A 26,779-nucleotide genomic window follows, 5' to 3' on the forward strand; every position below is an offset into this window, starting at 1 on the left:
GATTTGTCTTGTTCATTTCACTGCTTCATTCCACTCAGCGCAGCGTTCTCAAGGTTCATCTATGTTGTAGCATGTGTCACAATTTCCTTCCTTTTTCAGGCTACTACACTGTGTATACACCACATCTTGTGTCTCCATTCATCTGTCAGTCGACATTTGGGCTGCTACCGCCCCTAAGCTGCGGCAGATAATGCTATGAGCCTGGGTGTACGTACATCTCTTTGCGACCCTGCTTTCAGTTCTTTTGGATACACGCTCAGAAGAGGAAGTGCTGGATCATGTAGTGGTCCATTTCTTGAGGAACCTCCATACTGTTTTCCACAGCGGCTGTACCACCTTACGTTCCCCCCAACACTCCACTGTGGCTCCAGTTTCTCCACATCTTCACCAATGCTTGGTATATCCTGGCTTTTTTTTTTTTTTAATGTTTATATATTTTTGAGAGAGACAGAGAGGGAGAGAGAGGGAGAGAGGACACAAGTGGGGGAGGGGCAGAGAGAGAGAGAGGGAGACACAGAATCCGAAGCAGGCTCCAGGCTCTGAACTGTCAGCACAGAGCCCGATGCGGGGCGCGAACCCGCAAACTGTGAGATCATGACCCGAGCTGAAGTCAGATGCTTAACCTATTGAGCTACCAAGGTCTCCTTTTTCTGTGTTTCTCACAGTCCTAATGGATGTGAGGTGGCATCTCACTGTGGTTTTGACCGCATTTCCCTAATGATGAGCGATGTTTTGCAACTTTTCATGTGCTTGTGGGCTATTTGTATATATTCTTTGGAAAAATGTCTGTTCAAGCCCTTTGCCCATTTTAACATCAGGTCTGTTTTTGTTGTTGAATTGTGGGAATTCTTTACGTTTTGGGCGATATCAACCCCTTATCAGATGAGTTGCAAATATTTCTTCTGTAGGTTACCTTTTCACTCTGTTGATTGATTGCGTGCTTTGAAGCAGTTTTTAGATTTGATGAAGTCCAATTATCTATTTTTTCTCTTGTTGCCTGTGCTTTTGGTGTCATATCCAAGAAAGCATCGCCAAATTGGATGTCATGAAGCATTCCCCCATGCTTTCTTATAGGGCTTTTATATTTTAGGTCTTATATTTAGGTATGTGATCCATTTTGTGTTAATTTTTGTATATGGTAGGTTTCCACATTTCCACTCTTGGCTTCTGGCCCCAAATGTGTCTTTCCTTCCCTTCCCCAAGAAACATTTGCCCCCTAGCCATGAAAAAGGCCATTAGAATGTAAGAAACCAATGCAAAAATTTATATTTTATTTGAATTCAAAAAATTTAAAATTGCTTTCAAATTCAGGAAAGTACCATAATGCAGGACCCCAGGGGAAGCCTCATATACAGAGACAGATAAATTAAATGTATATACTGCAGACAAGCCAAGAAGGTGTGTAGATTACATATTTACAGTCCTTGATGTTTTCTGAAAACCATATTTATACATTTTATTACATTTACAAAAAAGGCTTCCACTACCGTTTACCTACAATAATGAAAAAAAAATGTACACCTTTTTTTTCTTTTTTTGGTACTGTACAAACTTTGTATAATAAAAATATATCTCTGTACAAAAGATTTTTTTGTTTGTTTTTGTTTTACTTTTTTTTTTTTTTTTTTTTCCTCCTCATGGGATGGTGGTGGGTGTATGGTGTGGATGGCGAGTGAAGGCCTAGACTGCCCCGGTTCCTTCTGACCCTCTGGAGGTGGTGCAGGAATGCCGGAGGTGGGAAACGGTAATGCACAGCAGAGTGCTGGGCGCCCCCCCCTGGCATGTGCTCCTTGGGCATCTGCGGGGACACAGGGGAGGGGGCGGAGGCAGGGCTGGTGGAGGAGTCCACTGGTTGGTCTGGGAGGAGTGAAAGAAGGGAGGAAGGGAGCAGCCAAAGAACTTCCTGCATTTGTTTCCAGGAAGGAGAGATATGAGTGCGTGTGTGTGGCTGAGTTGGCCCTCTCCCGCCAAGCCCAGGGACGCTGTGACCCAGAGCGGGTGTGGGTGGCACGGGGCTCCCGCCATTGCCAGCCTCAGTCCCATCTGCTGGGAACTGACGCCTCTCGCTGTACTCGGCCCCTCTTACTGTGAGGCAGATCGTCTCATCTGTTTAAGAACAGGTGTCCCTGCCACTCCGCTCCCTTCCATTTCGATTTATTTCAGTATATGTGATATGAACATCTCAGGCCAGCATGTCACACGTGCACAGGTGCTTAAGCCCAGAGGGACCTTCCCGAGGACAGAGAAAATGGCTCTAAATGCCACAGTTTGATTCCTAAACTTGCTAGTGTCCCAACAATACTTGTATGGAATTCAATAAGGACCCAAGCACAGTGGAACTCAGAATTAATCAAATCTTCTCGCAAGGAGCTGGAGAGGTTGTGACTTTCATTCACTCCGTTCTTTCCGTTCAGGAGCTCCCAGGTCTTGTGTCTGCTGTAGCCAGGGGCTGCTGGGGGCCAAGGGGGCAGCACCAGCTCTAGGAGGTCCCTTTCCCTGAGGCTGCCCAGACGGAGGGAGAAGAGCCCAGACAGGACACACAGGTCCTCTGCCTGGCCCACCAGCCCCGGCCACAGTCCTACTATACAGATTCACCTGCTCCTCCCTGTATTTGGTGCCCCTTTAGATCTGGGTTTCTGGCAGCTGGTGTAGTGGACTTTGGGGTCAGACCCACCTGGGTTAGCATCCTGACTCCACACTTACGGTGTGGCTTACGTCTCTTCAACCTTTCTGGGCTTCTGTTTTCTCATTTATAAAACAGGAATAACAATTCCTACATTTTGGGTTGTTGTAAGGTCTAGAAATGATACACCTAAAGTGTCAGGCACAGAGAAGAAACTCAACACAAGGCAGCCATGAGTTTTTGGACACTGGGACAGGCCTGCTCTGCTGTATCAGCACCTTCCCAATGCTGCCGACTCGGCATCTCCGTCTGGGCTACAGCCTCGCTTCTCTTCTCTTTGTCACTTGACAGCCAGACCTGACCTTAGACTCGAGGCCAGATTCCTGCTCCACCTCCCCCAACCCACCCTTCCTTCCCCAGTGCTACCCAGGACCCAGAATGACTTTTTAACTCACCGGGTTTAGAACTCAATAAAATTCTGTTGGAAAAAATAAACTGATTACCAAAGTACTTCTTAAGATGTTTTTCTGCCCTTGGGGTAATCCTTGCTGTCACTTTTGCAGGAGAACAGCCAGTTGGGGACGGCTGGTTTCTACACACTGACCACCTAACACACTCGCCGCCTCCTCACACAGGGCCGGCGGGGCGTGCAGCCTCCTCTTCACCTCTTCTCTGTGTTTGTGGGGAGCAGGGCGGGGGGGCATCTTTCACACACATTTCTCTTTTTTTAACTTCCGCGGTCTCTTCGCAGGACTCAAATGAAGGAGAGGCATGTGTGTCTGTGTGTGCTCGGCCCCCCCCCCCCACCCCAGCCACAAGATGCTTTGCTGTTTTAAATCCATAAGCTTCCTGTGTCCGTCTGCAGCCCCTCTTCCTGTACTGCCCCGAAGTCGGGGCCCAGCGGGAGTCTTCTCTGGGGTGGCGGGTGCAGGTGGTGGCGGGGTGAGGACCCAAGTCCCAGCAGTAGCAGACACGGGCAGAGAGACAGACGAAGATGGGCACCGGGCACTGTGCTCAGGGGGCTGACGGCCTGTCCCCTGGACAACTGGGGACAAATGGATCGCGCGGGGATTGTAAATGAGAGGGGCGGGCAGGGTGAGGTGGGGAGCGGAAGCAGGCGAGAGAAAAGAGGCAAAGCAAAGAGGAATAAAGGGGAAAGAAGGAAATTAGTTACCTTGACCTTCGATCTTCCCGAACCCGAGAGTGGGTATAGGTGGGGAACACCCACAGCAGGACACACATTTTCCCAATACTGTCTTCTTCCCCTGGAGGTTCGACTTACCCATTAGGCACAGGAGACCCAATGCCTAGGGGCCACCACAGTGGGCTCACTTAGGGGCCCAGGAAAATGGTTTTCAAGATCCAATTCTTTCAAAATCGGAATAATAATGGACCTGTAATAATCAGTCTGGACTGAGTTCTATTCAGCTTTGTAACAACACCGTTGTAAGGTGCCATGTTTAATATACATTTTTTAATGGAAGAAAAGGGTCCATGAAAGCCATAGCACAGCCCTGCACCCTGCCCCCTGACTCACTGACCCCACAGGCCTCCATGAATTGCCTATTTGGGTTCTTATTTTAATTTCACGTGTTCTTTTAGGCATTATTTGAATTTATTACCTAATTACTCGTTCTAAAGACGGGTGTGTGTGTTCACATGGTTTTTCACACATCGCCTCCATGAACCAAGAGCAGCTTTCTCTGTGTTTTCGCTGTGCTCCTGCTCTGGGCAGGACAAGGTGGGCCCCTCGCCAGAAGAGCCCGCTGTGGAGAGCTGTGGGCTGGGCAGAATATTCAGAGGCCCTGAATGCTCATGATGAGTGATGCTGAGGGCTGGTGAACTGCACATGACCCAACGGTGACACACTGTTCAGAGGGCATTCTGGTGTCTTTCTTGTATTGTTCAGTAATTCAGCAACTCGAAATTCAGAGTCATTACTGGTCACTGGTGAGGCCTGATTTATGTCATCGGAAGAGATTTTACCTTTTCTTTTTTGCTTCTATTTGTATGAGTTCTGAGTAGGAAAAAGTACACAGGGATCATAGACATGAAACCTCAGAACGAATTCTGGAATTCTGGGATAATTTCTCTTCCTTTAAATGTTTGTTTCAGATGGATGTAAAAGGATGCAGAAAAGCTCAATAATTTAATTATTTGCACTCAATAGCTGCCTTTATGTATTCTGAAAATAATTTTCATCTCATGTATAAATTATCTCAATAGCTACAATTTTAAGTTTAGACTTAAGCAAGAGAAATACTCTAGAGGAGAAAGTGGACTCAAAGAAGGAAGGGGAGAATTGGAGGCGGGCAGGGATCATGTGAGCCCATCTATCATGCTCTAGGTGATGGCTAATTTGATATGCCAACCTGCCAAGGCTCTGGTCAAACACTAGTTGTTTGGTCAAACACCAGTCTAAATGTTGCTGTGAAGGAATTTTTTTGGGTGTGTTAACATTTAAATCAGTAGACTGAGTAAAGCAGATTACCCACCCCACGGAGGTGGTCCTCATCCAACCAGTTGAATGCCGGAGAAGAAAAGATTAAAGTCCCTGAAGAGAAAGGAATTCTGTCTCCGTATAGCCATTGGATCAAGATTAAATCAACTCCTGATGGAATTTCCAGCCTGCAGGCCTGCCCTGTGGATTTCAGACTTGCCAGGCCCACAATCATGTGAACCAATTCCTTAAACTAAATCTCTCTCTCTCTCTCTCTCTCTCTCTGTATATATACAATATACATGCGTCTCTATATGGATATCTCTATATATCTAGATATACGTATACATACATCTTTCTATGTGGATATAGATACTTAGATGTTTATAGAGAGATAAGCATATATGTGTATATACATATACACACATAGATAGGTATGTATACCTTAGGTATGTGTTATGTGTGTATACATCTCTCTCTCTCTCTGGAGACCCCTCACTAATACATTCCGCTTAGATATTTTGCCAAGCCCAAAGGGCTAAGAGCACAGTCTCTGGAGTCCGCCTGCCTGGCGTTGGATGGATTGGATTGTGACCCTGCTACTTATTAGGCGTGTGATCTTGGCCAAATGAATTCCTTTCTCTACCTCGTTTTCCCATCTAATGGGGACAATGACAGGGCACAGGGAAGCGCCCCGCTCAGGGTCTGGCGCCCCACGGCACTCAGGGCATAGGCTCCTCCCACTGGACGCGGCTGTGGGAGCGCGTGTCTCCGCTACGCGACTGCCTCCCACGCCCCCCCCCCCGCCTCACCGGCTGCCGGAGGCGGGGCTCTCGGTGGCGGCGGCGGTGGCAGCCAGGCCTGGTGGCTATACGGCTGTGCACACTGTACTGACTGTGAACTCCGCCTCGGTGGCCATGATGTCTGTGGGCTGGATGTTGCGGTCGTACATTGGGTTCTCAAATGTGGCCCGAACGTTTGTGTTCTCGTGGCCGGCGTAGCCATTGAAGGGAACTTTGGGTCTTCTCCTGGGAATGAGAGAGAGAGTGACCAAAACGTAAAAAGAGGGAGAGGCTCAGGGGTGTGAACGGGGAGAGGGAGGGAATAGGAAGTTCTGTCTTCCTTTCCCAAGATGACAGCTCTCCTGGGCCGGGGAGGCTGTGGGTGGGCTGGGGTGGGTGATGGGCTTGCATGCCCCCCTCCCCCCATGCCGCCTTCTTCCCCTGTACCTGTGCTTGTAGAGATACAGCACGAAGCCTGCAATGATGAGGGCGACGAAAGGCACCAGGATTGCGGCTGCCACCGAGCTGCTGTTGGAAGCAAAGTGGCGGCCGATGGACTCGGGGTCGGACTCCAGCAGCCTGAGGTCTGCAAAGTCCCAGAGCATAAACCTCAGCTCACAGACACACCATCTGAGGGGACGGCCCCAGCGGGAGGTGTGGCCGTGGCTAGGGATGTCACCTTCTGCAGCTGCCTCCCCCCACACTCAGACATTCCCCGGGGAGAAGACTCCCCACACCAGTCTGTCAGGTCATATACAAAGGACAGCCATCAGTCCCGGGGGAGCCCATCTGCCAGAGAACCTAAAGCGTGTGGCAGGATAAAATCTTACCAGGGTGTTGCCCTTCAGAAGTTTCGAAACTTCTTTTGTCTACCAGAGCCTTTTATCAGATAGAAGCTTACAAGGAAGCCACAACACAAAACAGGTGAGGGCGAGCTGCTCTGGTGGTGGTGGGGGGGGGGGGGGGGGAGGAGACAGGAGATGCTGAGCAGCCTGGGGACCGTCTCCCCTCCTCTGCTCTGGCCCTCCCAGCACAAGGCTGGGAGGACTCTGGAGACCATGGGGAGGCAACACTGCCTGCTTAGTGGCTCCAAGAGGGCACAGGTCTGCCTCAGGAGACAGGGAGTCAGCGGTGAAGGCCAACTCTGGTGTGTGGCGCTGAGGGGCCAGGGGACCGAGGGACTGCGTGCATCGGGAGGAGACAGAGGTCTTACTCCACGCTGCTCACAAGGGGGAGCTAAGAATACCTCTGGGGCAGGAACAGTGTGGAGTGGGAACCAGGGAAACAGATTTCTGCTTAAGACAAGGAGAAGCTTCCTGAAGGTCAGAGCAGCGAGAAAGGCAGGCAGAGCCCCTGGGAATGGTGGGTGTCAGTACCCAGATGTGTGGAGCTGACCCTTGAGCACCCATGACTGCCCCCTGCCTCCCCTTCCACCACTTCTGAGAAGCCAGGTGCCCTCCTCCGACTAGAGTCTGAGGCTGACCGGGAGGCTCTGGGTCAAGGCCAGCGAGGAAGTGAGGACACTGGATGCCAATGATGTGTAGCAGTCAGGGTAAAGATGCTAGGGGAGAAGCATCTTCCAGGACTGCTCGGGGTTGGAAAGGGCACTGTGAGTAAAGGCACTCCTGATAACCCCACGTCTGCTTGTTCGGGGGTGTCTGTGTGATGCCCGAGGGCTGGCTGGGTGGTGTTGCTGGCAGCTGTATCTGAGACCCAACGTCCCTTAAGCTGGGGGTCTCAACTTAAGGCTGGGCCTTGACACTGTTTGGCAAAGATTGAGTGTATTATGTCTATGCGCTTGTTTCTGGGGACGTATGCCATAGCCTTTATCAGAATCTCAAAGGTGGCCATGGCCCCCAAATGGCTAAGGACCCCTGGATCTGGCTGTTGAACGTCAATCCCTTGCCCCAGCACTCAAGTGTCTCCCCCGCCCCACGAGCACACCCTTCCAGGGGACCAATGCTAGTTACCAAGTCTTTGAAAGCCGAACTGTCCAAAGCCTTGGCCCTTGACGGAGCCTTGGTAGATGAAGGTACCTCCGGGGGACTCTGATGAGACCTGTGAGGGTGAGAGCAGAGGCAGTGAGATGGGGGCATTGGACACAAAGCCTGTATGCTGCTCAGCTGAGGGCGTGCTTTAGGATGTTTGGCTACTGCACGCCTCCCAGCTCCTGCTCCATCCCCAAGGTGGGGTCCTCCGTCCACTGTGCTCTAGACGGACTGTGCCATCTGTGCCCCAAACCACGCACGGGTGGCCACAGAAGTAGGCCTGATGGTTGGCTGTTGTCCTAAGCTGCTCCAGCGGCTTGGCCCTCCAGAGCTCCATTAGCTTCTAGCCCATGGCCTGTACTCCTAGCCCCATCCATCTCCTAACTTTGACCCCTGTTCTCTATGGCGACCCTCCCAGCATGGTAGGGTCTGTTGTTCTTGCACGGCTTTTGGACTACTGCTATTGAAGCATCCGGGTCTTCGCTACCCAATGGGGTATCCAAGGGGGGTCCACAGGATACTCTCAAGAATACCAAGGAACTAACCGGATGTGCCAGCCCTTGGGAGAAGCCACTTGCTTCTCCTTACATGTTTAAGTAAGCTCTATGCCCAGCGTGGGGCTTGAACTCATGACCCTGAGATCAAGAGTCTCATGCTGTACTGACTGAGCCAGCCAGGTGCCCCTCTCCTTATGTATTTGAAAAGCAAAGTCACAAATCCATAGTCGTCCACCTGCTGTCTTGTCCCTGAGGATGCACCCTGACTCCTCAGCTCTCTGCTACTCTGGCCTCTGTGACCTCTCCCTCCTTCCCGGCCTTCCATTTCTAGCATCAAAGATCCAAGACAGGGAAGCCAAGGGTGTGATACGTGACATGATGCTCAACTCCCCTCCTGTGAAACTGGAAGAGGAGCATCACTGTGGACCTGCCTTCTGCCTTCAGAATGCCCTAGAATGCGTGAAGTCTTCCCCCACAAGAGAAGGCAAGGAAGCCGTGTCTCCTCCCCTATGTCTTGGTCTTCTAGCTGTGCTAAATCATCTGTAATCCGCATCCTCAAATGTGAGTGGATATTTGAGGTAGCCACCCGGGACCCACCACCTTTTCCCATGTCCCGGCACCATGTCATTACCTCCAGCTTGCTTGAATTCACTCTTACACCGCTGACCTCTAGTTCCTTGCTTTCTGCTCTAACATCAGAACCTACTCCCTATCACTCAGATGTGCTGGCCCTCTGGACACTCAGCCTCCTGGTCCCTTTATCTTTTCCTTTACCCACTTCACGAGCAGGCGAGGGCTCCCTTGCTCCCTGTCCTCGTCCCAAAGAACCCCCACCCCAAGTTTCCATATTGATCCTATGAGTTTCCACTCTCTTCTCCCCCATTCCCTGCCAGTGATCTGGGAATCAGGGGTGGGGATAGGGCACAGGGAGGTCAAGGGCAGATTTTGTTGAACTTACATGCCCATCTAAAGCCCAATGGTCATCTTTGAACTTATTCACAAAGATCTCCGCAGGTCCTGTGATCTGGTAAACCTGGAGCAGGAGATGGAAATCTTCTTTCTTGTAAATTCCTGGGAAAAGAAAGTTCAGAGAGTAGACTAAAGATCTGGAAGAATCCCCAAACCCATATTTGTGGGGATGTGGGTGTGACTGTCCTGGTGAAATTTCACATGTAGATGTTGATATAAACATTCCATGCATAACCATAAGTAGGTAAGTATAGTGTTGCCCATGAGTTTCTGTGGGCTGAATGAGAGGATGTGCACGAATGTGCAAATGTGTGTTACTGACCACTAAATCACTGGCCTGTGATTGTGACCCTTTTAAACCATGCACATGGCGGAATAAAGTGAATAGGACGTTGGATACATTAATGTGTCAGTTAACACACGAGTATGTTTTACAATTCGGTGGGTGTGGGAATGCAGGAGGCACGTACACGGGGTTATGTGCACATCTTTATGACTATGTCTTACAGCAGATGAGTGAAACTGACTGCTCAGCTGTGCTGGTGTGTGCACGCATGAATGGGCGGATATGAATGCACGTGGGTTGTGTATTAACATGTGTCTTCATTTGCTCACTCATGCCTTTATCTTTGCATTTGTTTTCTGAGAGATTTAGTTTTCTGATTATAGGAAGATTGAAAATTGGGGAAATTTTGGAAAATGCAGAGATGCAGGAAGAAAATCACAATCATTCCTGATATCACTAAGAAATTGCCACTGTTCACGTTTTGGTGTAATTACTTCCAGCTTTCTTTCTTATGAATATAATTTTTCCTTTAAAAACTGGAGTCACATTTAACGTGCACTACGATAGGGCCATTTTCCCCAAAACTGGCAAGCTATTTTATCTATCAGATCTTTTATAATTAATACATCCATTTCATTAATTTTGGACAATTTTCTCCTTCCAGTTTTGATATGATACAAATGGCCCTGTTACGTGAACATCCTTTATTCATAAATGTTTGACTCCCTCCATAGCTACTTTTTATGAAAAAAATTCCTAGAAATATAATTAATGGGTTCACTCATTTTCAAAGATCTTGACACAAGTTTCCAAACTGTTTTCTAGAATTGCCCTGTTTCATACTTTGGCCCTCACCGCATCAGTGTCTTCACTTGACCTTGACCAGCACTAAAGTTTATCACTTAAAAAAAAAAATCTTAGTGGGATAAGTAGAAAATGGCATTTTGTGTTTACTTTCAGTTTTTTGATTACTGCTGAAACGTGTACTTTCTTTTGTTTATTGTCTGTCTGTATTTTGGCTTCTGGGAGTTCTCTGTCCCTATTTTTGGTTCAGTTTTAGAGATATTGGTCTCTCTCCTCTTTAGTTAGGAGTGCTTTTATGTTCAAGTTATTGTTTGTTATCTAACCACTTCATTTTAGTCCCAGTGGTTTTATCATGCAAGCAAAAATGAATAGACACATTATTTGCCCACTCCCCACCAGACAAGGACAGGAGGACGCAATGAGAGTAGACACATCCTTGCAGAGGGCGTGGGCCCACCCACCCCTGCCACACCCAGGCTTTCAAGGGGGTGGCCTGCTCCTTACCAGCCAAGTGCACTTCCACTCCACTGTGGTCGATCATGGTGGCGTTGACCTTGCTGTTGACAACCTGGAAGCCAGTCACTCTGAGCATGGCTGGCTGCTTCTTCCCCTGGTACTCATAGGCCCCTTTCCATAGGGAATTCTTGGCAAAAACATCACCAGGAACTAGAGGAATTGGGGAGCAGATATGAGAGGGACTTACATATGTGTTGATAGGATTGCGGCCACCTGATGGTTGATCCCAGTTCACTCACTGACATTGTTTTCCCCCAACACCTAACACAGGGGAGGATGGTGGACTGCTCGAGTCCTCTTGTGATCCAGAATGGAATTAGAGCTGAATATGATGCCAAATCTAGTTTCCTTCTTGTATAACACACTAATGTGGTACATAAACGAATACAGTTTGAAAAAGGATATGATAGTCTATAATAGTCTTGCACTGGTCGGGCCACACCTGTAGTTATGTGCCCAGTTATGGACGTCACACTTTGAAAGATACAATACCTGTATTAAAAATGTAACCATTTCCAGGAAGCTCCCTAGGCAGGACTTGGGTCTTTGTGTCTGTATGACCACATACTGGGTTGGGGGGTGGGGGCTGGGCTTGTGGTAATCAATGGCTCCAGAGCTCGAAGCTCTGGATGTGTTTCTGGAAAGGTTGGGCTCTCTCTTCTGGATCAGGATTTTGTTTCCTTTCCTTCCTTCACTTCCTCCTGAAGTCTGCTTGGGGTGGGGAAACCTGTTTGGCTCTGTAGACAGTTTTCACATCCTTTCACTGAGTACTTAGAAAGTCATGTGTAACTAGGTGAAGGAAGCAACACCAGTTTCTTGAGCCAGAGATCTGAACCATACCTACCGGAGGCCTGGGTGAGTGGTGGTTCCCGGGCAGTGTTGATGGGTCTCCCACTAGGCCGCACCTCTGCTGGGGAAAGAGAAAGGAGGGAAATAGGTTCAGCCTCTGGTCTACACTCTACTGGAGAAATAATGGCCACCTCTCTGACATTAGGTCAATGGTTTCTTTGAGATCTTGTTTTGGACTTGTCCTCTTTAGACTGGGAGTGGATACTTTGATGGTCTGGTGATGCTATGGGCCCCTCTCAGAATAATCAAACGTAAAGAGTTAAAGGGAAATCCATTCCATCGATTATAGTCATTGAAATACTAAACAAAGAACTAGGATGCAGGTAGATATGTGATTCTTTACTACTGCATTAAGTAACAGGATCTGGCAGCAGGTCCAGTCACTACCCTAATGTTTCATTAGGAACATTAGTCAGGACCATACGCAATATTTCACGATATCAGCGAGAATGATAATATAATATGAAAATCTCTGCAATTTTCACTGGTTACAAAGTTATAGGTGTTGTAAACACTGTTTTGGGTTTTTGTCTACATTCCAAATGAAAGGAAATGCTAAATTTCAGTAAAGGGTAAAGGAAAATAAAGTTATTTTCCCACCCTGGTACAGAGATCTGCCGAACGTCCCTACGGATGACCCTAGTTTGAACAGCCCTGTCCCGGACTGTTTCTACTTTCCTCCCAGATGCCTGGCACCAAGGAGGACCTTCCACCAATCAAAAGCGAACTCCTTGAGCATTGGTGGGGGTTTCAGTGGAGTGCTTCCCTCCTTTGGAGTGAGGATATGAAGACTAAGAAGCCCCCAACAGCTGTTCCGTCTTGCACTATGAACTGCAATTCTCAGCCCTACTTTCCCGGCATCCACACCACATCCCCCCCAACCTATGAGATGCTCAAGGAGAAGCATGAGGTGGCTGTACTTGGGGTGACCCAGGGCTTAGATCCCATGGCAACCACCATGATCGGCATTCACAGCAAAACCTCTGTGCGTGATCACATCATCTGGTCCCTGTTCAACATAGTCTTTGTGAACTTGTGCTGCCTGGGCTACTCTGTGAAGCCCAGGGACTGGAAGAGGGTGGGTGATGTGACAGAGGCCCAGGCCTATGACTCTGCCACCGAGTGCCTGCACATCCAGCACCTGGTCTTGGGCCTCCTTCTGATTGTTATATTCACCATTATTTTTGTCACTGGCTCACTGATGATTCTCTAAGCAATTTCAGAGATCATAAAAGGTTATGGAGCTTCCTAGTAGCTGCCCATGGCCTGAGGCTGTCACCCCTTTCACAGCAGTTTATATACACATCAGTCTACAACTGAATTCAATGAAGCACTTACTCACAGGCAAAAGCACGTGCAAAAGCACAAGTTTTGGGCCTGAGCCATACAGTCTAGGTTCAGGTCCCAGTAGTGCTACTTAATGCTGTGTGACCTTGACTAGTTACTTTACCACTCAGAGTCTCTGTCTCCTCATTGGAAACAGGGGCAAATACTGAAACATACCTTATAGGTCTGTGATAAATAAATGAGGTGACAGTCAGCCAATGTTAATGTCTTTCCTTATTTGACACAGAAACAACAGAAATATCTGTCTTGTCACCAAGGAAGGGCTGACTCTCCCTACTGTCTCTTTTAGGAGGCCAGGGTTTTAGCATAATCCTTCTGACTCTGGAGGTTAGCTTATGTTTGTGTTTGCAAAAGGCTGTGGAGAAACTTTCCACAATGACTCAGTAAAAGCAAATTTATGAACAAAATGCCTTTAATTGTCTTAGGTTTTATAAGATGAGGGAGTGAGAGGGAGAAAGCATTTTATGGACCAGGATCTATGCTAGGCCATGTATTTCATGTTATTTCACTTGACCCTGCTCTCAAAACTGTGAGGTAGAGGGGTACCTGGTGGCTCAGTTGGCTAAGTGTCCAACTCTTGATTTTAGTTCAGATCATGATCTCACAGTTTGTGAGATCGAGCTCTATGCCAGGCTCTGCACTGACAGTGCAGAACCTGCTTGGGATTCTCTCTCTTCCTCTCTATCTGCCCCTCCCCTGCTCATGCTTTCTCTCAAAATAAGTAAATAACATGAAACATTTTAATGAAAAAAACCTGTGAGGTAGAGATTATTGTCTCCATTTTATAGAAGAGAAACCCACTAAGGGGCAGAGAGGTGAAGAGGCTTGCCCAAGGTCACACAGGAAGGGACAGGTAAAATTCAACTGCATCTAAAGCATTTTGTGTTTTTATATATAAGTACACGGTAACATCAAAAACAATGAAGTACTTAAGAATAAATGGAACCAAGGAAGTGCAAGTCTTATATGCTGAAAACGACAAACCATCATTAGAAGGAATTAAAGATTTAAATGAATGGGAAGACATTCCATGTTCATGGACTGGAAGACTTAATATAGCTCAGACGGCAACACTCCCCCAACTGACCTACAGATTTACCACATTCCCTGTCAAAATCCCAGCTGTCTGCTTTGCAGAATTTCAAAATCCAATCCTAAAATTCATCTAGAAATAAAAGGGGCCCAGAAGAGCCAAAACAATCCTGAAAAAGAAGCACAAAAAGGAAGATGTACACTTCCCAACTTCAAAATTTATTACAAAGCTATTGTAATCAGACCTGTGGTGATGTCATAGAGGCAGTTACACGGCTCAATGGGTAAAATGGAGGATCCAGATATAAGCTCACATATTTATGGTCAAGTGATCTTTGATAAGGGTGCCAAGACAGTTCAATGAAGAATAGTGAAGAATAGTTTTTCCAATAAATGGTGCTGGGATAACTGGATGGCCACATGCAAAAGAATGAATTTGGATCCCAAACAACCACCCGCACCAAAAAAACCCCACAAAATAAACCTAAATGTAAGAGCTAAACTATAAAGCTCTTAGAAGAAAACACAGGCATAAGTTTTTATGACCTTGGATTTGGCAGTGGTTTCTTAGATATGATATGAAAGCACAAACAAGCAAAGAAAATATAGATAAATTGGAGTTAACTAAAATTAAAAACTTTTGTGTTCAAAAGGACATCAAAAGAAGGTAAAAAAAAGTCCAAACTTATTGCATTGTATTCATTACATATGTGCAGTTTAATGTACCAATTATATCTCAATAAGGCTGTAAAAAATACCTCCCACATTTGAAAAAACAATGTAACACAGGACTAAAGTGGAGCTTAAAATTGACAGTCTAATTTCATTTTAGGTGAGGAGTGAAATAAAGGATAGAGTACTGTAAACTTAACAAAAAATAAAGAAAGTGAAAGACCACCCGTAAAATTGGAGAAAATATGTGCAAATCTTGTATCTGTAAGGGTCTTATATTGTAGATATATAAAGAACTCTTGAAGAGACTCCAGAGCAAGATGGTGACATAGAAGGCTCCTGAATTCCCTCCCCCCACCCCCCACGCCATGGACACACTGAATGTACAGCTACACAAGGTTCAACAGTAAGAGTTCAAGTAAAAGAAAAGATCTAAACATAAAAGCATATAAATGTATAAAGCTCACTGATAAAGATAGATGGTTACATTCAGAATACTCTAATACTGTAATTGTGGTGGGTAGATCAGTCATAACGCTAGTGTAAAGGTTAAAAGACAAAAGTGTTAAAAGTAACTATAACTATAATAATTTGTTAATGAATACACAATATAAAAAGATGTCAATTGTGATCTCAAAAACATAAAATGTAGGAAGGGAGTGTAAAAACGTAGAGCTTTTATATGCACTCAAAGTTAAGTTGTTATTTGCTCTAAAAGACTGCTATAATTATGTTTTATGTAAGCCTCACAGTAAACACAAAACAAAAACCTATAGTTGATACACAAAAAGAGGAAGGAATCAAAACGTACCACTACAGAAACTCATCAAATTCCAAAGGAAGAGAGTGAGAAAAGAAGAAAGCAACTACAAAGCAGCCAGAAAAAAATTAAGAAAATGGCAACAGGAAGTTCATACTTATAAAAAATTACTTATTTTTTTATAATTAAAATTTTTTTATTATTTATTTTTGAGAGAGAGAGACAGAGTGTGAGTGGGGGCAGGGGCAGAGAGAGAGGGAGACACAGAATCAGAAGCAGGCTCCAGACTCTGAGCTGTCAGCACAGAGCTGGATGTGGGGCTTGAACTCATGAACTACAAGATCATGACCTGAGCTGAAGTTGGATGCTTAACCAACTAAGTCACCCAGGTGCCCCTGTAATTTTTTTAAATGTTTATTTATTTTTGAGAGAGACAGAGAGTGTGTGAGCAAGGGAGGGGTAAAAAGAAAGGGAGACAGAATCAGAAGCAGGCTCTGAGCTATCAGCACAGAGTCCCTTGTGGGGCTTGAACTCATGAACCGTGAGATCATGACCCGAGCCAAAGTTGAACCCTTAACCGACTGAGACACCCAGGGGTCCCTCAAAAATTACTTTAAATGTAAATGGACTAAATTCTCCAATCCAAACACAGAGAGCGGTTGAATGGACAAAACAAAACAAAAACCAAACAAAAACTCCAGACCCAACTATATGCTGCCTACAAGAGACTGACTTTTAAGGACATGTAGCTGAAAATGAAGTGAAGGAAAAAGATGGTCCATGCAAATGGAAACCAACAGCGGAGCAAGCTATATTTATATAGACAGAATAGACTTCAAGCCAAAAACCGTAACAAGAGAGAAAGAAGTTCATTAGATAATGATAAAGGGTTAATTCATCACGAGGATATAACAGTTATAAATATTTATGCACCCAACATCAAGACACCTAAATATATAAAGCAAATATTAACAAATCTGTGGGGAGAAGCAGACAGCAATACAATAACAGTAGAGGAGTTCAATACCTCACTTTCGACAACAGATAGATCATCCAGACAGTAAATCAGTAAGAAAACACTGGACCTAAACTAAACATGAGATCAGATGGACTTAATGGACATTTACAGAACATTCCATCCAACGGCAGCCGAATATACATTCTCCTCAAGTGCACAGGGAACATTCTCCAGGACAGAGCATATGTTGGCCTACAAAACAATCCTTTTTTTTTTTTTTTTTTAAATTTTTTTTTTCAACGTTCATTTATTTTTGGGACAGAGAGAGACAGAGCATGAACGGGGGAGGGGCAGAGAGAGAGGGAGACACAGAATCGGAAACAGGCTCCAGGCTCCGAGCCATCAGCCCAGAGCCCGACGTGGGGCTCGAACTCACGGACCGTGAGATCGTGACCTGGCTGAAGTCGGACGCTTAACCGACTGCGCCACCCAGGCGCCCCCAAAACAATTCTTAATAAATCTAAGAAGATAGAGATCATATCAAGCATCTCTTCTGGCCACAATGATATAAAACTAGAAATCAATTATAAGAAAAAAAGTGGAAAATTCACAAATATGTGGAGATTATATACCATGTTCCTGAGCAACCCACGGACTGAAGAAGAAATCAAAAGGGAAATCAAAAACTATCTTGAGACAAATGATAATGGGGACAGAATTTCTGTTGGGGAAGATGAAAGTGTCCTGGAGAAGGTGGTGATGGTTGCACACAGTATGGTAAATGCACTTAATGCCACTGAGCTGTGCACTTAAAAACGGCTCATTTGGTAAATTTTATATTATGACTATATTATCACAATGAGAACTTAAATGTACTCTAGAAGAGTTCACTACCACATATGGAAAACAAATACTACTTTTCATAAGTAAAATAAACATACAACACTTCATACAGTGAAAATACAACAATAGTACATTCTGGCCCTGATAAAGGCTCTGACTCTGACACTTTCTCTCCCTGAGGGGCAGAACTGCAAAGTACTTAGGAACAGGGATTCTGAAGTTAGATCTTCAGGATCTGAATCTCAGCACTTTTCCTTTACCAGCTGGTAAAGGCATGTTGCCTGGGCATGTTGCTTAACTTCTCTGTGTCTCAGTTTCCTCATATGTTAAATCTGAATAGCCCCTGCCTCTTAGGGTGATTGTTAAGGATTAAATGAGTTAGCGCACACAAAGTGCTTAGACTTTACTTAATACCTGAAATATGGTGAGATCAGAATCTGTAAGAGAGTTTAATGCCGTTCCAGCACCAAACTGATCCTTTATCCTTTCTTGACCCTTCTGTTAAGCCTGAACTCAGATCACCTTCTCCAGGAAGCCTTCCCTGGTTTCTCTCCTCCCCTACTTAGGCTGAATTGGTCCTCTTCCTCCTCATCCCCATGGCATTCAGTGCATTGCCATGTTCCTGAAGGTTCGGTTACATTTGATAATGTGTCTTCTGCAGCTGAACGTGAGCTATTTTAGGGCAGGGTCTGTGTCTTTCACCTTCTGATTCCCTATCCCTAGCACAGGCATGTGTGGTGATAATGCTCAATAAACAGAATGAATGAATGAAGACAAGGGGAAGGGAGGTCTGGGGCATTTTGGTAATGCCGAGGGATCTGTGGGTGGGTGCTGTTTTATCAAGGTTATACTATGTGTAATGAGTTATTCTGGTTTGGTGGAAATGATTACACATAATCCTGGGAGAAGGTAGCAAATAAAATTTGGGATGGCTTTACCCTGTGCCTCTCTAGACTGACATCTCCTAGAGGCTCAATACCTCAGAAAATCAGAAGCAGGATCCAGCTCCTGGAAATCACATCTCTTCCTTCCTTTTTAAGAAATATTTATTTATTTTGAGAGGCAGAGAGAGAAAAAATGAGTGCGGGGGGAGGGGCAGAGAGAGAGAAAGGGAGAGAATCCCGAGCAGGCTCTGCACTGTCGGCAGAGAGCCTGACGTGGGGCTTGAACCCACAGACCGTGAGATCATGACCTGAGCTGAAATCGAGAGGTGGAGGCTTAACCAACTGAGCCACCCGGGCACCCCTGTTCCTTCTCTGTTGCCGTCTTCCCCCCAAGCTCAGCTGTCACCTTTGGCCTCCCCTGCTGGAGAAGTTCACCGAGCAGGCACACTCACCCAGGCAGATGGGTGGTTTGCCTGTCCAGCTGCCATCTGCTTTGCAGGTGCGGTGCTCGGAGCCACCCTTGAGGGAGAAGCCCTCCTGGCAGGAATAGATGAGGGTGTAGCCCATGGAGGGCAAGTCCAGGGCCCCAACGTTGGCATGGGTTGGCGTCTCTGGCTGCTTGCAGTGGTGGGCTGGACGAGAGGAAAGATGGTGTTGGGCCTGGGGGATTAGGGTCCTCAGAAGGCCTTCTGCCCATTCCTGTTCCTAGATGGAACATCCCCTTCCTTTGCTTTCTAGGCCCCTTTCATGTCCAGCATGCCCTCCCCAAATCTCCCCTCCACCCCAGCCTTGATGTCTATACAGATGGCTACGATGGAGGTGATGTAGATACTGGCTTAGTCAGTCTGGAGGGACTGCAGCACTCTTCCTGAGGGAAGAGGAATAATTATGGTCAAAAGCCTGCAATCTTTCATCCTGAGGGCTGACTTTGTAGCAGTTCGTTTTTGCTGCCACTGGAAAGTTCTTTCTTTTTTGCTAAGGCATAGGAATTGCCTTCCCGTATCAGAAAGGCTTTTGTGTGGCAGTGTCTTCCGTGAGGCCCCAAGGGATAAGGACTACAAAGAACGCAGTATTGGTCCCAATGAGAAGTCATGAGCTCCCCGTCATCCAGAACGTCTGAGCACGGCCCGGGTGCCCAGCTGGGGGAGATAACGTGTTGCCAAGAGGCACCGGCGTGGGATGCAGGTGAAGTCTGCACTCACGGACACAGTCGGGCGGGGTTCCGCTCCAGGTCAGGTTGGGAAGGCAGGTCCTGGTGGTGGAGCCCTGAAGCAGGTAACCTTTTTGACAGCGGAAGAGCACTGTGCTTCCGACCTGTGGGGAGGAGGGAAGGTTCCTTGATCACTTTCTGCCCAGCGATGCTTCACACCCTGTCGCTTGACTACTTACTTTCGCGTGACAGAGCTCCTACCCACACCTCTGTCTCCACCTGCAACATCCTACTTCCACTTCTCTGCCCGGTTAAATATTATTTACCCCCTTTGAGGCAGCTTCCACTCCGCCTTTTCCGCAAGCCCTCACCCAGGCCCCGGAGCCAGATCAATGTTGTTACTGGAAGCATCACTCTCCGCTGTGGCAGACAGAGTGCCTGACTCAGAATCAGAAGATCTTGATCAGAGTTGCGGCTTCCACGTCTACTCACTGAGTGACAGGCTGTAGGGGACTCTATGCCTTAGTCTTCTGGTGGAGAGCGTGGGGTGACCAGCCCTGCCACGCCTACAGCACAGTGTCGTGACACTCAAATGCAGTGGTGGATTTGAAAGCATTTTATACACTGCACGAAACAGAATCACTGCTTGTGCGTGTCTCTTTCTTCTACGAGTCGATACATTCCGTAAGGAAGGGAGACTTGTCTTCTCTCCAGATAGCTGCATCTGGCACTTGCTTTGTAAGTATCTGTCGGACGGAATTGCCACCTTCCTGCCATCTAAGTCTCTGCTCAGTTGTTTTCCCCATCCTCACCCTCCACCAGCCCTCACTGTCCAACTCTACACCCCTGCAGCCACCGACTCCATCTCTCCCTCTGCCCTCTGCGTGGCCTGGCGGGGTCAGATCAGCTTCCTAAGTTGCAACTCGGATTTCACTATTTCCCAGCTAAGAACACTCACGTGTCCCTATTACGTACAGGAGCAAATTCAATCGCAAAGTGAGACTCTTGACTCGCACTCCCTTCCTCCAGGCCTCACTGCTGTGTCTTGAATTTCATCATCTCATTCGGCAACGGCACCTCTGTCCATCCAGTTGTGCAAATCAAAACCCTCAAGACAGCCTTGATTCCTCCCTTTGCTTCAGCCTCTCCCTCCAATCCAACAAGTCCTCTGGTTCTGTCTACAAAGCCCACCCCGACCCCTTCACTTCTCCCCGTGTCACTGTCACTACCTCTTTCCTCCTGAGCCACTGCAACAGCATCCTACTTGTCTGGTGCCTCCCTCCTTGACCCCCATCATTCACTCTCTCCACAGCGTGCAAATGCTGGATCAGAATCACCTTCAAATGGTTTCCTGTGACATTTAGAATAAAACCAAAAATGCTCACTGTGGCCTTGAGGGCCCTAGGTGACCTGGCCCATGGCTTTCTCTTCTCAAAAATTATCACGTGAGGGGCTCAGTCGGTTAAGCATCCGACTTCAGCTCAAGTCATGATCTCACAGTTTGTGGGTTTGAGCCCAACGTCAGGCTCTGTGCTGACAGCTCAGAGCCTGGAGCCTGCTTTGGATTGTGTCTCCCTCTCTCTCCCTGCCCCTCCCCTGCTTGCTCTCTGTCTCGCTCTCAAAAATAAATAAACATTAAAAAAATTATCATGTGATATTTGATGCACGCAAAAGTCTATGTGGAACATATACAGAAATGATCTGTCATAAGGAACTGTACATCTTAAGTGGAGTGCACCCCTCCACGTAAGGGCTAGAAGGCTAGTGACATAGTTGTCACTATCTGTGTGCTCCTTCCCTGCCCTGTTCCTCTGCTCCCCCTCAGTGATAACTACTACCTTGAATTTTGTTTTTAATTTCCTTGCTTTGTTAAAAAATAATTCTATCACACATAGGCACATATCTCTCTCAACGATGTTGTTCCTAGTTTTAATCTTTTTGAAATAGCATCATACCACCTTTGTCATTCCATACTATGTTTCTTTTCTTTTTTTTTAAGGTTTTTTTTTTTTTTTAATGTTTTTAATTTATTTTTGAGACAGAGAGAGACAGAGCATGAGCAGGGGAGGGGCAGAGAGAGAGGGACACACAGAATCCGAAGCAGGCTCCAGGCTCCAAGCTGTCAGCACCGAGCCCGACGCGGGGTTCAAACTCATGAACCGCGAGATTATGACCTGAGCCGAAGATGGATGCTTAACCGACTGAGCCACCCAGGCACCCCATACTATGTTTCTTTTTTTTTTTTAATTTTTTTTTTTCAACGTTTATTTATTTTTGGGACAGAGAGAGACAGAGCATGAACGGGGGAGGGGCAGAGAGAGAGGGAGACACAGAATCGGAAACAGGCTCCAGGCTCTGAGCCATCAGCCCAGAGCCCGACGTGGGGCTCGAACTCACGGACCGCGAGATCGTGACCTGGCTGAAGTCGGACGCTTAACCGACTGCGCCACCCAGGCGCCCCACTATGTTTCTTTTTTTAAAAAAGTTTTCTAAATTTATTTTGAGACATGGACAGAGAGAGAGAGAGAGAGAGAGAGAGAGAGGGAGAGTGGGGAGGGGCAGGAAGAGAGGGAGAGAGAATCCTGAGCAGGCTCCACACTGTCAGTGCAGAGCCTGACACAGGGCTTGAACTCATGAACAGTGAGATCGTGACTTGGGCTGATATTATGGGCTGATTGATTCAGAGTTGGGTGCTTAACCGACTGAGCCACTGGGGCTCCCCCCTGACTGCATTGCGTAGAGCTGTAGTGCATTCATCTGCCCTGCTAATACACCATTGTGTGACTTTACCACAATTTTTCTAATGTTTTGGTAACATGTGCAAGAGTGTCTTTGGGGTTAGTTTCTAGGAATGGAGCTCTTGGGTCACAGCATGTGTGGATATTTAACTTTATAAGACAATGCCCTGTTTCCAAACCTCACCCAGCTCTCTGGACTCTTCTCCTCTGTTCACAATGCTCCGGACTTGCTGGCTCGCCCACCTACCAGTCCTCCAACCTGCTAAGCACTCCCCTGCCTTGACGCCCCTCTGCACTGGCCACTCCCTTTGCCAGAAATACTCACCCAGCTCTGCCCAGGGCTGGCCCTTCTCATCACAGAGGCCACAGTTCAAGTTCAGGAGGCCTCTTCCCTCACCCCACTTCCTAAAATAGCAACCCACCCCATCACACCCCTTTATATTATATGGTACGTAGTGCTTATTGTTGTCAGAAATTATCCTGTTTATTGTCACCAAATGGAGAGCTTCCTAGAGCGGGCACCTGGCCTGTCTTGTTCCCACTGTATTCCTAGCACCTGGAGAGGTTATGCCGCTAAATATTTGTTAAATGAATGCAGATTGAGTGAATGCGTCACATTCCTTGGCTGGATCCCAATGTGCCCTTTCTTCAGGGCACATCTTGGGCTCCAGGTAATCGTCCCGCCTTGAACACAACCGCACTTTCCTGCTTCCTGTTCTCTATTCTGTGCGTCCCATCCACGGCTGTCCAAATCCCTTCCTTCTCCTTGAAGCTCATTCTGAGATGTGTCCATGAAGCCTGTATCCTCCTGGAAGGTGTCCATGGAGCCTGCCTCCCGTGTGGCATCTGCTCGCTCCTGCCACTCTGTCTAAGCCCTGTGTCTGTGAGTAGGGGATATGTGCCGTGAGGACAGAAGGTTATCTGTCTCACTCATTTCTGTCTTTCCATAACCACCCGCCCCAACTACATGGGCCTGCTGGGAAGTGGTGCTGTCAGTATGTGAGAATCTGCTCTCCCACATCAGGTTTTCGGATTGGTGTAAGTGCCTTCTGTTTCTGAATGGGCTCCTGTGTGGCACGGTTCAAAGAGGAAGAGCGCTTCCTGTCTCCGGTTTCCAAGGTTTTGTGTCCCACTGGTGCTGCCCCAGGGAAGATCCCTGAGTCTTTCGAGGCTGACAGCGATGTGAAGGGACAGGAGGCAGGAAGGCCCGATCTTGGCTGACCTCATTACCTGGTATCCCTGGGAATTGTTCTGTATCCCAAACTGCGGCACACCGGGGTCTGCGCACATGGTCAGCGTTGGGTCTGGATTGCAAAACAGAGAAACAGACCACATGGGCACTGAAGCTTTCATCGCCTCCGCTCACTCTGAGAAATAGGGGTAGGAGGGGAAAATGGAGCCAGATCCTGCCTCCCCCACCTGTTGGTATCTCCACCCGAGTCATACCCCCGGGCTATGTGATCCCCGGCAGCAAGTTCACTCTGGCTATTTCAATATCACACCCTGCTTTAAGAAGCTCAGAGGAGGACTTGTTCCCTTTTGCAAATGAGAGCACTGAAGACAGGGAAGGAAAGGCATCATCTTGGGCCTGAGAGAAGGATGCCCACCAGCTGGGACACTCTGCCCCAGACCACCTCTTACCTATGCAGCTGGGCTGGGTGCCACTCCACGTCCCGTCTGACTGGCAAAACCTCCGTGGTGAGCCCACCAGCACCAGAGGGGGCTGGCAGGAGAAGGAGACAGACGACCTGTAGGAGAAGCCTCGGTCCTCTCTCCTCCCACGGGCTGGGACGCCAGGATCTCCGCAGAACACGGCTGGAAAGACGAAGGGAGAAAGGCAGGTCTGAGTTGCTTTCTAGAACCCAGTCTGCCACCCCAGGCTGGCTTTCCTCCTGGTTCTACTTGAACTCTGCACACGGGGGCAGCCCCGGGGAAAAGATCACACTTGCCTCTCACACCTGCTGCCCTGTGCTTCCTCTCCTTTCCATATTCAAACTGCTTGTTAATAATCCCCCAAGTAATGAAGTAATGTTCTAGGAAGTGTAGAACGTTGAGAAAAAATAAGCTAAAACTCACTACCGAAACTTTTTTTCCACTTTGATGCTCATTCTCTTCTAGCCTACGCTCGGCTGCATGTAACCTTGTGCGTGGCTGTGAACCTGATGTCCAAGTGTTGTAAACCCTGCTTTGTTTGCTTATTAGCCTGTAAACACTCTCCATGTTAATGACACCGTTATCACAACTGGCCACATATGCAATGAAAGGTTGTGCCGTAACTGTAGTTTATCATAGCTAATCATTTGTATTAGGTATTTTCTATTATTATAACTTTAGATGTTATAGGGCTATTCTTTCCCTGGTAGTGTTTTCTTAGGGGGATTCTCTAGGACTTCGTATGTTTAAAGGTTTAAACGTGTTTACAGGTCTTGACGTGGACTGGAAATGGCTTTCCAAAGAGTGTGCATTTACGCTGCAGCCAGTAGTGTACGAATGTGCCCATTTCATTGAGGTCATCAGGGAGATTCACTAGAGAATGATTACCAAATTCAAATTGTGTGACAGCAAATAGAATAAAGGCAGGCCCCTCTTCTGTCCCTTCAGCTCACTGTCTTAAGCGTTTGCATACATAGTTTACTAAAAATTCTTATTTCCTTAGGACGTTGCAGAAACAGACCTGTGCTTTAAAGGGGGTTGCCTGCGATAGTCATTTTGATGCCTTTTAAAATAAACACAGAGGGATTCTACCTGTAGTTTTGTCCTTAGAACCAATATACTTTTATTTATTAAAAATTTTTTTTAAAATGTTTGGTTTTTTTTGAGGGAGAGAGCTCTTGAGTAGGGGAGAGGCAGAGAGAGAGGGAGACACAGAATCCAAAGCAAGCTCCAGGCTCCAAGCTTGTAAACACAGAGCCTGATGCGGGGCTTGAACCCACAAACTGGGAGATCGTGACCTGAGCCGAAGTCGGAGGCTTAGCCAGCGGAGCCACCCAGGCATCCTGAATCAATATACTTTGAAACAGCTATCAAGCCCAAAGATAAACAACCAGTGGTGTGTGGTGTGGTGTGAGTAGGCCCAGGGGACCGCCAGCACTCTTGTGTCGTGTTGGTCGGAAAGCACGCTCAACTTGCACTTCTTTTCTGTAAACACTTGCTGTGGCAGTTCTACGAATCGCCAAGCCCCGAGCAAACCAGCTGCCGTGGGGAGCAGCTGGATGGGTCTTCACACTGTTAATGTGCTCCGCTTAAAAGAAAGGGCCTCATGTCGATCATATGTGGCTCTGAAGTTCCATTTATTGAAGCAGTCTAAAATGAAAAATTAAATTTTATGTCTATTCTTTTCTCCTGTCTTCAAAGTTCTAGTGGTGATAGCATGAGCTATAAATTTGAGTGAGAGTTTCAGAGAAAATTGGATCGATGATTGTTTTCAGACTAGACTTTGTCACTCACTCACTATGTCAAGTCCTTTTTCTGAGCCTCATCTTCCCCACCAGCCACCGGAGAAGGGACTTCTCCTGCCCACCTCCCAGGATATGTCGTTGTGAGCATCAGATGTGACCATGTGTGCAAACGTCCCTTGAGGAGGCAACACGAAGCACTGCGAAATGTAAAATGTTGTCTGTATGGATGTACTGATGTGCTGTGACCTCTCAGCGGATGAGTTCACATGTGGGTAATCAGAGCAGAGCTAAAGGCCCAGGGTGACTCTTCTTCCTCATTCCAATTTTGCTTTGAATTAGATTCACTTCCTTCTCTATTAACTTTCAAAGACCATTTATTAAACACCTTTCAGCTCCTGATTTTCTGCTGTTTCTGGAGCCAAATAAGTCTGCAGGCATGAGCCCTGCCTTCTGAGATCTTGGAATCTAAGTCAGATAACACAGGAGGGTGTAAAAGATGAAAGGTACCAATTTTCAGTAACATGGCTTGAGCATCAACAAAATTGACTGAAAGTACACAAGTGCATTAGATACTCAGGAGAAGAAGTGGAAGTTGCACATTTGGAAATGGTGCAATCAGGGGTGGAAGGGCGGCGGGGAGAAGTCAAGTTGAGAAGCTCTTTCTTAAAAACAGGGGTGCGGCCCAGCCAAATGAGAAGGTAGCATGGAAAGAGCTGAGTGGATCTGGGGAACATGTAGAAAGTGGGTGAGGCTGAAAATGAGTTGATCCTGATCTGCTACAGTATGGGGACAAAATCCTTGACCATGTTTAGGGAGTTCTATGAGGAAGAATGGTGTTACGAGGATACATTTCCACTAATACAGCAAGAGAATGACCAGGTTTGAGAAGCAGGTCTATGGAGGAAGAGACGCAATCTGGAGGAGGGAAGAGGAAGCACCAAGAACTGCGGGAGGCCCAGATGCAAAGTATGAACCAGTGATAAGAATTCCACGGTTTACTGCACACCTCAGTGGTCAGCCACTTGGCCATGGTAAATATGTTGTGGAGCACAGTGGGTGAGAAATAAAGATATCTGACTTCTTACCAGCAATCTACAAGAAAATGGGCTACCAAAGGCAAAGCTCCCAAAGATACCACTTCAAGCATGAAGAACACCCTTGATGCTATGATATGAACGTGTGTATGTGCACGGAGTCAAGAGGTTCATAAACATAACCAAAATAAAATGGAAGCAGGACCAGC

General features: G+C 47.0%; 1 protein-coding gene across 8 annotated transcripts in view; it reads right to left on the reverse strand.

Moving 5' to 3' along the window:
- Positions 1-1,254: 1,254 nt before the first annotated feature.
- CSMD2 (CUB and Sushi multiple domains 2) overlaps positions 1,255-26,779 on the reverse strand; it is a 610,060-nt gene continuing 584,535 nt past the window's right edge. For 3 of the 8 annotated variants that reach the window (XM_045476609.1, XM_045476605.1, XM_045476610.1), the window contains 11 exons: positions 23,780-23,953; positions 23,369-23,442; positions 19,453-19,564; positions 18,703-18,882; positions 11,750-11,815; positions 10,894-11,055; positions 9,289-9,401; positions 7,816-7,903; positions 6,293-6,373; positions 5,876-6,091; positions 1,255-3,668 (listed from right to left, as the gene is read on the reverse strand). In XM_045476609.1, coding sequence (XP_045332565.1) covers positions 3,331-3,668; positions 5,876-6,091; positions 6,293-6,373; positions 7,816-7,903; positions 9,289-9,401; positions 10,894-11,055; positions 11,750-11,815; positions 18,703-18,882; positions 19,453-19,564; positions 23,369-23,442; positions 23,780-23,953 — 1,604 coding nt within the window. In that variant the 3' untranslated portion in view covers positions 1,255-3,330. Of the gene's footprint in view, positions 3,669-5,875; positions 6,092-6,292; positions 6,432-7,815; positions 7,904-9,288; positions 9,402-10,893; positions 11,056-11,749; positions 11,816-18,702; positions 18,883-19,452; positions 19,565-23,368; positions 23,443-23,779; positions 23,954-25,105; positions 25,442-26,779 lie in introns of those variants that run through there. The other 5 variants (XM_045476606.1, XM_045476608.1, XM_045476607.1 and 2 more) reach the window with 5 other exon arrangements.

This window comes from Leopardus geoffroyi, chromosome C1 (genome assembly GCF_018350155.1).
Source record: "Leopardus geoffroyi isolate Oge1 chromosome C1, O.geoffroyi_Oge1_pat1.0, whole genome shotgun sequence".
NCBI classification, from domain to species: domain Eukaryota; kingdom Metazoa; phylum Chordata; class Mammalia; order Carnivora; family Felidae; genus Leopardus; species Leopardus geoffroyi.